Source organism: Hemiscyllium ocellatum, chromosome 1 (assembly GCF_020745735.1).
Source record: "Hemiscyllium ocellatum isolate sHemOce1 chromosome 1, sHemOce1.pat.X.cur, whole genome shotgun sequence".
Taxonomy (NCBI): domain Eukaryota; kingdom Metazoa; phylum Chordata; class Chondrichthyes; order Orectolobiformes; family Hemiscylliidae; genus Hemiscyllium; species Hemiscyllium ocellatum.
This window is the reverse complement of record NC_083401.1, coordinates 68,485,785-68,500,754: the sequence shown is the minus strand read 5'-3', so window position 1 is coordinate 68,500,754 and position 14,970 is coordinate 68,485,785. Positions and strand designations below refer to the sequence as shown.

General features: G+C 40.8%; 1 protein-coding gene across 1 annotated transcript in view; it reads left to right on the top strand.

Moving 5' to 3' along the window:
• Window positions 1-14,970, top strand: part of stoml2 (stomatin (EPB72)-like 2) — a 59,903-nt gene that overhangs the window by 18,615 nt on the left and 26,318 nt on the right. Inside the window, exons 2-5 of the mRNA XM_060829863.1 lie at window positions 740-892; window positions 4,412-4,511; window positions 6,368-6,426; window positions 10,468-10,569. Of these exons, the coding sequence (XP_060685846.1) occupies window positions 740-892; window positions 4,412-4,511; window positions 6,368-6,426; window positions 10,468-10,569 (414 nt within the window). The remainder of the gene's footprint in view (window positions 1-739; window positions 893-4,411; window positions 4,512-6,367; window positions 6,427-10,467; window positions 10,570-14,970) is intronic.

Below are 14,970 nucleotides of genomic sequence, written 5' to 3'. Positions count from 1 at the left end.
GTGCCTCTTCTTAGCAATGATTTAGTTATTTTTTCAAATTGTTGATTTGATGCTCTGCAGCATAGTATTTTGTACAGAAGGGTAAAATAAAAGAATTATCTGAACAGCTTTCATTTTGTGGAAAGCACCTTCTGGCTTGATTTGATATTTCTTTTGTTCTTTGATTTTTGGAAAGTTGTTTATTTGGTATATTTTTGTGGTTTAGGAAGGGGATACTGTTGTGCTAAGTATATTTCAAATATTCATTAACAGTTGACTGGAAGAAACAAATGGCCCTGAGTTTGACAAAACTGTTTTCTTAAGCCTGTTGATGGCTTAACAAAGAAAGGTATTGGGAATCCGTACAGATTAAAAAGGTCATGAGATATTGTCATTAGGCTGGCTGAATGTGCTGATTTCAATCAGTACAGGAATCATGTTGCTACAAATTGGTTTCAGTAATTCTACGGAAAACCCTATGAATTTCATTGTACAGTGACCATTGATGTAAAAGAAGTGGACTCACAGTTATAATCAAAGTCAGCTTGGCAACTGAGGTGGCCACACAGTCAAAAATAAGTTTGTCACCACTCCCTATGTAGAACCACACCAACAGTTTAGCCATTTAAGTAAGTTAATAGAGGGACATTGATGTAAATTGTGTTCTACTACCACTTGAGTCAATATGTTTTGAACAAAATTAGATGGCTTTTATTATTATTGAAGTAGTTAATCATTTTCTATTTGAATTTTACTCCAGCATTCCAGAAGAGGAATACCACAGACCTGGTTAGTAACGACACAGCATCGATGGGCATCGAACCTTCCTATGAACACAGTTGTGCTGTTTGTACCACAGCAGGAAGCATGGGTGGTAGAAAGAATGGGTCGTTTTCATAGAATACTGGATCCAGTAAGTAGTATCTTTGTTTACTTTCACCAATAAATGTCACAAAGATGTTTTGCAGTTACCATGGGATGTAGCTATGATTCTTGACTTTTAATATCAAATTTTTTGTCTTTCTAATATATTTTCGGAAATGATTATTAAGTAAAACTATTTCCCTGTTCATACTATTTTAAATGTGTCTGCTAATGACATGCGTTATGTTCAGTCATGGCAATTGTTCCACATTGCTTACCTCAGTGGTTTGTAGCAGATAGCATGCTTTGGAGTTGCCTGACCCTGTAAAGCACAGAATCAGCTTGGCAGTACTTTGAGCTGAGCTGCAAATCAAACTTTAAAGATTGCGTAGCTACAGGTTGACTCCAAAGTTTTTCAAGCATTCTGGTTAAATATCACATAGCATGGAGGTGTTAAAAGATTCAGACCTTGATTTTTCATTCTTCAGAAAACCTGCTAGTGGGAGAAATCCTAAATAGTGCAAGGCACAAAAATTACATAACAACCATATTTATGAACTTTTTTTTCAGATGGGGCTGGAAAAGTATTTTGAATAGAAAATAATTGAACCTGGATTTCACAAAACATAATGAGCCCTTTTTAACAGTTACTATCTGATGGAGATTTGCATTTGATGATTCAATTTATTGTGCTGTGTAATTTTAACTATATTTTTACAAGATCTACTGACCTGTAGAACATATTGGAAAAATTTGACTGCTGCTTGGTAGAGTTACCATTTATCAGGATTTTCTTTTGTTTGAATGCATTAGGAATTTGTTTTTCATATAAAGCATATGAATCTTGAACAGGAGTTGGCTGTTTTCCCTTTTGTAATTCATTTGTGGGATGTTGGCATCACTGGCTGGCCAGCATTTTTATTGTCCATCACTAGTTGTCCTTGAGAGGTGGTGGTGAACTGCCTTCTTGAACCACTGCAGTCCACGTGTTGCAGGTTGACACTGAATGCTCTTGGTGGGCGGCAAATCCAGGATTTTGACCAGTGATAGTGAAGAAGCAATGATATATTTCTAATTCAAGATGATGATTGCTTGAAGAGCAACTTTCAGGTGGTTGTATTTTCATTTATCTGCCAGGGCTGATCCATGGCTTGATGGTAATGGTTGTGGATTGTGCTGGAATACAATTCAGTTGTTGGTGGCTCACAGCACTTCATAGATGTCTTTGTTCTGAATTGGTAGCTCTGTCCTCAGTCTGTTGCATTTCGCATTATGATAGCACTACAGAACACATTGGAGGTATTCCCAATGTGAAGGCGGGCTTTCATCTCACAAGAAATATATAGTGGTCACTCTTACTGAGACTGTCATGAACAGATGAATTTGCAGCAGGGAGATGGCCAGCTTTCGGACCTGGTCAGCTTGACCAGTAATGCTGCCGAGCATTCTTGGTGGTGGGCATTGAAATTTCCCCATCCAGAGTACATTTTGCACCCTTGCCAGCCTCTGTGCTTCCTCCAAGTGTTGCTTAACATTGAAAAGTACTGATTCATCAGTGGAGAGAGGACTGCATTTGGTAATCAGCAGGCGGATTCCTTGACCATGTTTATCCCGAAGCCATGAGACTTCATGGGGTCCAGGGTCAATGTTGAAGACTGTCAGAGGAACTTTCTCCCATGGTGCCTATAGTTACGACCAATGGACATAGGAGTAGAAGTAAGGCCATTCGGCCGATCAAGAATATTCTGTCATTTAATCATGGAAGATGGACATTTCAACTTCACTTACCCACACTTAATTCCTTGCGAGATCAAGAATTCATCGATTTCTGACTTGAAGACGTTTAATATTCCACCTCCATTGCGCACAATGGTTATAAATTCCATAATAGTAAGTTCTATCCTGCAAGTAGGACAGGACATAGTCAGGTGTGTTGATGGTGGTGCCTGGGACATTGTCAGGAATGACTCTGCGAGTATGACTATGTCAGGCTGTTTCTTGATGAGGCTGAGACAGCTCTCCCAATTTTGACAACACGGTGGCACAGTGGTTAGCACTATTGCCTCACAGTGCCAGAGACCTGGGTTCTCTTCCCGCCTCAGGCAACTGACTGTGTGGAGTTTGCACTTTCTCCCCGTGTCTGCGTGGGTTTCCTCCGGGTGCTCCGGTTTCCTCCCACAATCCAAAAATATGCAGGTTAGGTGAATTGGCCGTGCTAAATTGCCCGTAGTGTTAGGTGAAGGGATATATGTAGGGGAATGGGTCTGGGTGGGTTATGCTTCGGCGGGTCGGTGTGGACTTGTTGGGCCGAAGGGCCTGTTTCCACACTGTAAGTAATCTAATCTAACCCCAGCTGTTAGTAAGGAGAACTTTTCAGGGTTGACAGGACTCTTTCTGCTGTCTTTTCTGGTGCACAGGTCGATGCCATGTGGTCTGTTCAGTTTCATTACTTACTTGAGATTTTGTAGCGATTGATACAATTGAGTGACTACCTAGGCCATTTCAAAGAGCAGTTGAGAGTCAACAACATGACCAAGTGAGGATGGCAGCTTTATTTCCTTGAAGGACATCAGTGAGCCTGTCTGACTATCGATAATGGTCATCAGGATCTTCTTAATTTCAGATACTTTTTTTATTGAATTCAAATTCCATTCCTGGTGGAATTAGGATTGATTTGAGTTTCTGGATTAATAGTCTAGTGATAATACCATCAGGCCATTGCTTCCCCTTGAGTCTGCTCCTATATTTGGTAAAGTCATGATTCATCTGGTTGTGACCTCTACTTGCCTGTGCTGGAAATATGATTTTGGTTTCTCACTATAATCCCTGCAAATGGTCTCCAAGACATTCATCATCCTGACTTGGAAATACATCGCCGTTCCTTCATTGTCACTGGGTCAAATCCTGGAATGCTCTCCCTAATGGCATTGTGTATCAACCCACAGCAGGTGGACTGCAGCGATGCAAGAAGGCAGCTCACCATCCCCGTCTCAAAGGCACGGTGGCACAGTGGTTAGCACTGCTGCCTCACAGCGCCAGGGACCTGGGTTCAATTCCCGCCTCAGGCGACTGACTGTGTGGAGTTTGCACGTTCTCCCCGTGTCTGCGTGGGTTTCCTCCGGGTGCTCCGGTTTCCTCCCACAGTCCAAAGATGTGCGGGTCAGGTCAATTGGCCATGCTAAATTGCCCCTAGTGTTAGGTAAGGGGTATATGTAGGGGGTATGGGTGGGTTGCGCTTCGGCGGGTCGGTGTGGACTTGTTGGGCCGAAGAGCCTGTTTCCACACTGTAAGTAATCTAATCTAATCTAAAATAAGGACAGGCAATAAATGCTGGCCAGTCAGTGATGCCCACATCCCACAAAATGAGTGAAAAAACAAAGCATCAGTCACAAATGATACCATCAACTCTGAATAATGCAAATTTAGATCTAATATTCAAACTTGTTCTCTTGATTATGACATTGAATTAAGACTAAGCTTTTTCTGTCATCCTTGGGCTTTTTTTTTATAACACCAGCAAACATATTCCATCTATTTGTCTCAAATTAATTATTGTTGTTTTACATAGGGCTTGAATTTCTTGATTCCAATTGTTGATCGGATAAAATACGTGCAGAGCTTAAAGGAGATAGTTATTGATATTCCAGAACAATCTGCTGTTTCATTAGGTAAGTGCTATAATATGTTTGGGATAAATATTTAATTTTGAGTTTTCTTCACAAAATTGTCAGAATTTGCACGTTATATACTTTCGACAGCAAGTGTAATGTGAAGTAATTGGAATTGTGGCATGTTTTTATGTAACTCACCATCAGTCAACATGCTTATTCATCAAATATGTCAATCCTTTTGGGTGAGGTTGCTGTGGTAACTACTTGTCTGGGTGCTTCAGTGTCTTCCATGAGAGCTCAGGATTCAGTTTTCAGAGAAGCAACTCGCTGACTGTATGACGTAACCAACTTATTTCTGGTTAGGCCTCAGCTGGAGTACTGCCTGTAATTATGGGCATCATGTTTCTGGGTCTTGGAGTGGGTGTAGAGCAGGTTAAACCAAAGAAACCAGGAACAGGGATTTCAATTAAATGGAGAGGTTGGAAAGTCACCCAAGAACAGAGAAGGTGAAAGGAACACTACACACATAGTCAAAGGTTTGTGGAAATTTGATAAAATTGGGAGAAACTTGCCTCTGGCAAGCAGTTGAGAAACAGAGGTTATAGATTTACAATAATCAAACAATATCTTTGAAAAAAGAACTTGAGGGGAAATGGAGACATTTTCTTCATACAAAGATTGCAAAGTTCTGGGCATACTATCTGAAAGAGTAGTGGAATCAGATTGCAGAGGATGTTTTGAAAGGTCATTGGACATGTACTTGAGTTGGACTAATTAGAAGGAAAAATCTGGGGTGCGGGACTAAACTGGACAACTCTTTCAAACAGCCAGCACAAGCAAGGACTTCTACTGGGTTACAGGATTCTATGACTCCATGAAAACATGTGAATTGTCTATGCAGTGAAATTTTGTCAATGCAAAATTGTCCTTACCAATTTTGCCAACAGATTGTTACCCTGATGTGGTGCTGAAACAGCTTTCATCCATCACAAATAACATCTAGTGTGACTGTGACAAATGCAAACCATCCTTCCTGACCTGTTTGCAGGCTTTGACATGTTGACCAAATCATCTTCCTCCAAAACCTCTCTTTGCAATCTTTGTATGAAGAAAATGTCTCCATTCCCCATTAACCTGCTCTATACCCACTCCAAGATCCAGAAGCATGATGCCCACAATTACAGGCAGTACTCCAGCTGAGGCCTAACCAGAAATGTATATAGACTTAACATGACTTCCTTGTGTTTGTGTTCAATGCCCCTATTTAGAAAGCAAAGTATTTTATGAAGTTCTAATCAGCTGGTGATGCCAATTCCAAAGATTTATGAACAAGTACCCCAGTCCCTCTATTCTAGCATCCCCCTCAAAATTATATAAATTAGATAAAACTGCCTCTGCATATCATTATTCCTAAGTTACGTAGTTTATACATAAGCTGCATTAAATTACATCCACCATGTGCCTGCCCATTTCACTGGTCTATCCTGCTAACTATCTTGAGTGTTACCAAGTTTTACATTGGACACAAACCTACAAATTGTGCTCAGTACCGAAGTCCAAAACAACCATATTTTCGCTAAAAGCTGTAGGACTATTACAGACCACTCACTATATCCACCTGTAAAGTCAGGTAATTTTCTGTTCATCTCCACTGACCTGTAACCAATTATTACAGGGATGGACATCAAGAAATTTTATGAGTTTTAAACTAATAGATTTTAAAATTTAAAGATTTTGTGTTTTTTATGTATACAATCACCATGATCCTTTTAATCACGACTGCATGCATAATAGTTGTGAAATACCCTGGTTTAGTTTTGGGCAACAAATAAGAAACAATCAGTACCATTAGTAGCATTCACAAATGTGTGGAATAAACTGTGAAATTAACACCTCTTCAATTACCATTACAGATAACGTAACTTTGCAGATTGATGGTGTACTATATTTACGAATAGTTGACCCATACAAGGTAGGGCAAGTGATGCTTGTAATATTTTGTCATTGTTTGCAAACTGTCTCTTTGATAAACTTTGCTGTTTTTATAAATTTTGGCATCCTTGCACATTTGTATCATAGAAGTAACTAGTTAGTATTTGTGTTAAAACATAAAATGAATCCAAAAACTGAGAATTAGGAATATGTAAGTAGGACAGAATTAACGACTAAATAAGAGAATTTAGAATACAAAAGAAAGCTATTCAGAAACATAAAATCAAACTAAGAATTTGTACAAGTGTTTAAAAAGGAAAAGGGTGACTAAAACATGTATGGATTCGAGAGAGAGAGAGAGAGAGAGTGTCTGGGGAATTACTGAAGGAAATCAAAAAATGGCAGAAGCATTGAATAGGTATTTTGTGTTTGCTTTCACTATAGAAGATTTAGAAAACTTGCCAAAGAATCTTGAAGATCAAGGTAACAGGGAGGAACTTAAAATAATCACCATCACCCAGAAAAAGGTACTGGAAGGGGCGGCTCAGTGGCTAGCACTGCTGCCTCACGGCACCAAGGACCCAAGTTCGATTTCAGCCCAGGGCGACGGTCTGTGTGGAGTTTGCATGTCCTCCCTGTGTCTGCGTGGGTTTCCTCCCACAGTCCAAAGATGTGCAGGTCAGGTGAATTGGCCATGCTAAATTCCCCATAGCATTAGTGCATTAGTCAGAGGACTTGGGTCTGGGTGGTTTGCTCTTCGGAGGGACTGTGTGGACTTGTGGGCTGAAGGGTCTCCCCCCAACACTGTAGGGGAATCTAATCTAATCTAAGAACCATTAAACTTCCCAGCACCTGATCATCTGCATTTCCAAGCTCTCCAAAGAAGTAGTTACAAAAATGGCAAAGCAAAGTTCCTTGGAATCAGGAAGGGTCCAAATGGATTGGAAAGTAATAAATCTGACACCTTAAATCAAGAAAGAAAGTGGACACAAGCTATCGGCCAACTATCCTAACAGCTAGAACCTATTATTAAGGGGGTTTCAGCGAGAATATTGGAAAATGAAAATATGATCAGGCAGTCGTCATAGTTTTGTGATAAGGCAATTGTACTTAACTAACTTTTTTGAGGAAATGACAAATAAGGGAAACCTATTAATCTAGTACATTTGGATTTCCGAAAGGCATTTGACATTTGTAAAGGCCTCTTCTAGAGTACTGTGTCCAGTTGGGGTCTCCCTGTTATAGGAAGGATATTATTAAAGCTGGGGAGAGTACAGAAGAGATGTATCAGGATGTTGCCAGGAATAGAAGGTTTGAGTTATGAGGAGAAGCTGGATAGGCTCGTATTTTTTCACTGGATCATAGGAGATTGAGAGGTGACCTTATAGAGGTTTATAAAATAATGAGGGGTATAGATGAGGTGAATGGCAGGTGTCTTTTCTCTCTGGTGGGCGATTTCAAGACTATTGGGCATAGCTTTAAGGTAAGAGGAGAAAGATTTAATAAGGTCATTAGGGGCAGTTTTTTTACTCAGTGTGTTTGTGTGTGAAATGAACATCCAGAGGAAGTAGTGGCTACAGGTGCAGTTACAATGTTTAAAAAACTTTAGATAAGTGCATGAATAAGAAATGTTTGAAGAGATATGGGCCAAGAGCAGACAGGTGGAACTAGTTTAGTTTGGGATAATGGTTGGCATGGACTGGTTGGGCCAAGGGGTCTGTTTCTGTCCGTTTTGACTCTTTGACAAGATATCAGAATCAAAAATTACTACACATTACATCACATCCTAGCACATTGGCATGGCTAAAGGATAGTTGGCTAACAGGAAACAAAGATTAGTGTTAACTGGATCATTTTTGAATGAGGAAGCTGTGTGTAGTGGATTGCCAAAAGGGTTATTGCAGGAGGGTCAACTATTTACAGTCCACTTATGGCTTGGACAAAGGATTTAAATGTAAGATAGTTAATTTGTTGACAACAACTAGACGGGTAGAAAATTAGATGGGGCGGCACAGCAGCTCAGTGGTTAGCACTGCTGCCTCACAGCACCAGGGTACCAGGTTCAAGTCCAACCTCGGGTGACTGTCTGTGTGGATTTTGCTCAATTTCCCTGTGTCTGCGTGGGTTTCCTCCGGGTGCTCCAGTTTCCTCCCACAGTCCAAAGATGTGCAGATCAGGTGAATTGGCCATGCTAAATTGCCCCATAGTGTTAGGTCAATTAGTCAGAGGGAAATGGGTCGGTGTGGACTGGTTGGGTCGAAGGGCTTGTTTTCACAGTGTAGGGAACCTAATCTAATCTAAAATTATGTTATCAAGAGGAGGCACAAGGGTGATGGGAAAACAGCATTGATACACATTAAGACCCATCATGAAGCTGACTGTGAGAGGTTATGGGAATATTCAGTCAAGAAATGTTGAGGATTTCAGCCGGACATGAGTGAGGAAGTGTTGGTGTCGGTTTATGCCTTAGAATTGCAAAAATAGACAGTCTTAGTGAAGGAGCAGCTACCATGTGTGACCGGAGGTTCTTTCGAAGCTTGGCTACAGGAAATGACTTTCCATTCTGAGTTGGATAATGAGGGACCAGTCTGATAATTTAGAAACAATGGAGGAATCAACAAAGGTGATGATGAGGAAGAATTAGGTATTATTAGTCATTACAGTGCAGAGGAGGCCATTCAGCTTAATAGGTTACACTAATACACATGATTCCAGTGTTGGACTGGAGTGTACAAAGTTAAAAATCACACAACACCAGGTTATAGTCCAACAGGTTTAATTGGAAGCACTTGCTTTCAGAGTGATGCTCCTTCATCAGGTGGTCTCCTTGTTATAGGAAGGATATTATTAACGCTGGGGAGAGTTCATATCCAGCTTCTGCTCATAACTCAAACCTTCTATTCCTGACAACATCCTGGTACATCTCCACATTTATATGCATTAAACAATTCCCTTGTTGCCTTGATCCATACCTGTCATAATCTTCTATTCTGCTATCAAAGCTCCCCTCAATCTCCTTTGCTCCAAGGAAGGCAACCTCAACTTCCACCCAGATTTTTAATTAAAATCTCTCACTTATGGAATCATTCTGATAAATCTCCTCTACACCATCTCAAACTGTGGTGACCAGAACTAGATGTAGGATGCCAGTTGTAGTCTTATGAGCTTTGTACAGATTCTGTTTTTGTACTCTGCCTCTATTTATGAGTTGGAGATGCCGGTGTTGGACTGGGGTATACAAAGTTAAAAATCATACAAAACCAGGTGAGAGTCCAACAGGTTTAATTGGAAACACACTAGCTTTCGGAGTGACGCTCCTTCATCAGGTGATTGTGGAGGGCTCGATTGTGACACAGAATTTATAGCAAAAATTTGCAGTGTGATGTAACTGAAATTATACATTGAAAAATTGATTGTCTGTTAAGCCTTTCATCTGTTAGAATGCAGTGATAGTTTCACTTCTTTCATGTGTAAATCACAAAACCCTTTTTTTAAAAGTTGCATTCTCTGGTTAGCTGTTAACAATGATGATAACTGGACAATATGGTGAAGGTGTTAGCCCCCTGTGTTCTCTGTCTATGACCTGATGTTTAGATTGATTCTAATCCAAAAAGTGAGATAACAAGTTTTACATAACTTCATGCAGTTTTTGAGCTCAGAGTTCTACATGAATGTATGCAGTTTTGAGCAAAGTGCAATGTAACTCTGCAATACAAATTCACCCCACAAAATATATGTGTGCATGTGGGTCTTTGTCTGTGTGTGTGTATGTGTGTGTCTGGGGTGGGGGTTGTGAGTGTGAGAAAGTGTGTGTGTGTGTGTGTGTGTGTGTGTGTGTAGTGAGTGCAGAGTGTCTGTGAGGGGGTGTGTGTGAGAGTGTGTGTGTCTATAAGGGTGTGTGTGGGTGTCTGTGCGTGTGTGTGTGTGTGTAGTGCAAAGGTGATCACCTGTAATGTGACATGAACCCAAGGTCCCGGTTGAGGCCCTCTGTATGTATTTATGAAGCTCAAAATCTTTTCAAATATGTAGTGATGAATTGATGTAGATAATGAAAATTTTAATTTTTCTCTTCTTCTTTCAGGCAAGTTATGGAGTTGAAGATCCTGAGTATGCAGTAACTCAGCTGGCCCAAACAACCATGAGATCTGAACTTGGGAAGCTCACGTTGGACAGTGTTTTTAGGGTAAAGTAATTTGAAATTCAGTGTGTCCAATGCTTTTTCAAGATTATGAAAGCAAAATATTGAGAGTGCAGAAAATCCGAAACAGAAGTACAAATGCTGGAAATTCTTGGTAGATCTCCGAGCATCCAGTGACCAAGAAACTATGAGCGTTTCATTGAAATACAAAAGCTGATGGTTGGTTTTAAAGTTGTATTTTTACTGTTTTATTTATTTCATCATTAACTATTCAAATATTTGATTTGAAAAAGGAAAACGAAGTATACCAATTAGAACACTAGATAGAAAAGCTGTTTTTATGCAGTGGTCAGGAGGGATGTCCAAGATGTTAACCTTACAAAGGTGAAATCTTAAACCAGAACAGGAGTTACTGGAAAAGGTCAGCAGGTCTGGCAGCATCTGTGAAGGAAAATTAAAATTAATGTTTCCAGTCCATTGATCCTTCCTCAGACTTGATGGTAGCTAGGAAAATGTTGATTTATATTGTAGAAGATAGGGTGGGGGGGAGAGGTAAAGATTAAATGACAGTTAGGGAATAGAGCCCAAAGACAGCCTATTCAACTGTTTTCTCTCTCTTTTCTTTTGTTTTTGTTCCTGATTTATAGCATCCGCATTTAATTAAAAAAAACATTTTATTGAAAAATTTTTCTTTACAAAATTAGAAAGCTACATAAATATGAAAATATAGCATCATAACATCAAAAACAACAATAAATCATGAACCAACTACTAAACTACTCTACAAAAGAAATCAAAACTACACATATTACAATCAATCAACAAATAACTAACACGGCTCAGTGCAATAAGACCATAGCTTTCAATCTTTGAGAGCATCAATTATTAAGCCCATATCTGTTCGAAATTCTTCCTCCAATGGTATTAGGTTTATCAGACCAAATCATCATGCCTAGCCAAGAGCCCGAATCAAAATGGCAGACAGATCTGTTTCCAAATAATTCAAAAAGGGCTGCCATGTCTTGTAAATGTTGTCCATTTTCTGGTGCACCATATTTGTAAGAAAGTCTAAAGGATGTGTTCTGTAATTAATTCATGCCATCCTGACAGACCCAGGGGGTTCTAAGACACCCAGCACATCAGAATATTCTTCCTCACACAAAAAGTGAGAACGTTACTAAGCTTTTTCCCAGGAACAAAGACAGAGTCCACCTTGACTTCTGTCTCCAGGACCCTCTCTATTACTCCTGCCACAGTGTTCCAATGGCACGGAGCCTGTGGCAAGACCACAGAAAATAAGTGAGGGTACCTGTGTCTATTTTACAATTGGGGCATTAAAAATGCTCCCTGCTTAAATTTTGCTAGACGATCTGGGGCCAGATGAGCCCTATGAAGGATCTTTAACTGCATAGCATGTGTCCTATTACATATCGAAATCCTCCTCACATTCTCACAAATGTCCTCCCATGTTTCTGAAGTGATCTCAACTCCTAACTCTCATTTCCAGACCTCTCACAGAGCTCGATGTCACAAAAGGAACTACCCGCCTACTCCCCCCACCCAACAGATAATAGACATAGACATTACTCACTGAAAGAGTGCTCTTAGCCTGAAGCACCCTCTTTTCCGTATCAGGTCTATAACACTCAGTCAAGAGCGTGGTCTCCTTTCAGATAAAATCTCTAATTTGAAAGAAACAGAAGAGGTCCCTACTCGACAGTTGATATTTCCGAGTTATTTGATCAAATGACATCAAACAGATCACCCAAACAAGAGACTCTCCTATCCACCCAAAGTTTAAAACCCGGGATCCATCAACCCTGGCCAGAAACCCGGCATGCCAACTATGGGACTAAGTAAAGATGTTTTAGACATATTACCCTCCATCTGCCTCATTGCCATTCATGCTTTGACTGTGTTTGTAACTATTGGAATATAGCAATGTTCAGCAGCTGTCCTCATTTTGTTTAAAAACAACAGGCTGATAAGAGGGCGTGTTGTCCGGGAAGCCTCAATGTCCAAACATATTGACACCGTGTCCCCACAGGCCCAGTCACTTACAAAAAGTTAGGAGGGATCTCAGTTGATATCTTCTAATGTCCAGGGGCTCCACTCCCCCCTGTCCCTGGGGCAGTTGCAGTTTTGCAAGCTTAATAAGGGGCTGCTTATAGCGCCAAATAAAAGAACTAAACCAGTCATTCAATTTCCAAAATGTTTGCCCAGGAAAGAGCAAAGGGAGCATCCGCAAAGGGCACAATAAGCAAGGAAGAACATTCACGTTAATAAGAGCAACTCGACCCAACCATGATATTGGAAGGGCCCCCCGACTTTGAAGGTATTGTTAAATCTTGTCAAACAAACGAACAGCATTAGCCTTGAATAACTGATCAAAGCTCAAGGTAATAGAGAGGCCCAGGTAAAGAAAACCTCCCTGTGCCCACTTAAAGGAGAACTCACTTTCCAAATCAGGTATACCCCAGAGACCCCCCTGATGGGCATAGCCTCTGACTTTGAAAATTGATCTTGTAACCTGAGAAAGAACCAAATGAATTAAACACCCAAATCAAACAGGGCACCGAGATTGCCAGGTTCGAAAGAAAATAAGACCATCATCCGTAGAGAGTGTAATCTTATACATCTTCGACCCAGCCTTTGGGGCAGCAATATTCGGATCCCCATAAATGGCCTCTGCCAATGGCTCAACCACCAATGTGTAAGGGGACAGCCTTGCCAACTGCCCCTACCGATGTTAAAATCGCCAGACCGTATACCACTGGTGAGAACCGCTGCCAGAGGATCATCATAAAGGACTCTTACCCATCTAGTAATCACTTCCCAAAGGCCAAACTGCTCCAGGGTATAAAAGAGATACGGCCATTCTACCCAATCAAATGCCTTCTCCGCATCCAAATAGACCACTATCCCTTGAACCAATCGTTGCTGCCACATTTGAATTATGTTTAGCAATCTCCTAGCATTATTAGGGGATCTGTGACCCTTTTTAAAGCCCGTCTGATCTTCTTTAACAACAGAGGGCAACACCCTTTCTAACCTCAATGCCGAAGTCTGAGTCAAAATTTTATAATCAGAATTTAAGAGTGGGGTAGGTCTATAAGAAGCACAGTGCTCTTGAGCCTTCTTGAGGATAAGAGAAATACTAGCCTCTCTCAAGGATGGCGGAAGGCAATCATGACTGTATAAATATTTGTACATGTCTAGCATCGGTCCTGACAGTATGTTTACAAATTCTTTATAAAACTCACTGGGAAGACCACCAAAGCCGGGCGCCTTTCCGCTTTGAAATTGCCTCACTGCCTCCTGTATCTCTTGTCCTGTTAATGGAGCACTAAGAAGAGATACCTGCTGAGCAGACAGCCTAGGAAGGTCCAAGTTCCTAAAAAAAGACTTCATTTTATCCCACCTATCCTCACAACATTCGGACTGATACATTTCAGAATAGAACCTCGGAATCGCCGCATTGATCATTTTAGCATTGCAAATAAGAGTCCCATTCCCTTTCCTAATAGAAGCAATAGATTAGGAGGCATCCTTCTTCCTAACCAGGTCTGCCAAATATTTACCTGGCCTATCATCATGCTCAAACAACCTTTGCTTTGCAAAGGAAACTTCCTTCCTGGTTGTATACGTAAGCACGGAATTTAAGGCAGATCGAAGGGTGTGATCGACTGCAGCTTAGTCACTGACGGTCTGCTGTAATGTGCCGTCTGAGGCGTGCCTCAGATGCTGCTACTCTCCCTTCCATCACTTCTAACTGGCCGAATATGAGATAATTATCCCTCTAGCATAGGCCTTAGCAGTCTCTCAAAGAATGGACAGACTACTAGCTGTACCCAAATTGGTGGCCAAAAATGCTTCAAATTTCCAAGAAAAATACTCAACGAACTTGCTGTCCTCAGGATGAAGGGATCTGTTCGCCAATACTGACAGCTCTTTGCATTACCCTTAATCTTACCACTAAATATACTGTTGCATGATCAGAGATGGCAATATTCCCAATTGAACAAGATACTGCTGAATCTAGAAGAGCCGCAGGAGTTGGGGAAAAAAATCAATCTTTGTATGGCACTTATGAGGATGGGAAAAGAATGTAAAGTCCCTGCCCATAGGGTGGAGACATCTCCAAATGTCGACCAACTCCAGTTTCACACATAGATCACCTCACTGTTTAGATTGTGGAGAAAGCTTTGGAGTGCCTTTGTGTATTCTATCTAGCAGAGGATCTATAAGGCAATTAAAGTCCCCTTCCCTATAATAATATGTTGTGACGCAAAGGCCACCAGCTTAGATAGTGCATCAGTCAAAAATTTAAGGGGTTGGGCTGGAGGACGATAGACATCCAAAAGACCATAGGCGAAAGTGAGGACTGCAGATGCTGGAGATCTGAGTCAAGATTACATTGGTGCTGGAAAAGCATAGCAGGTCAGG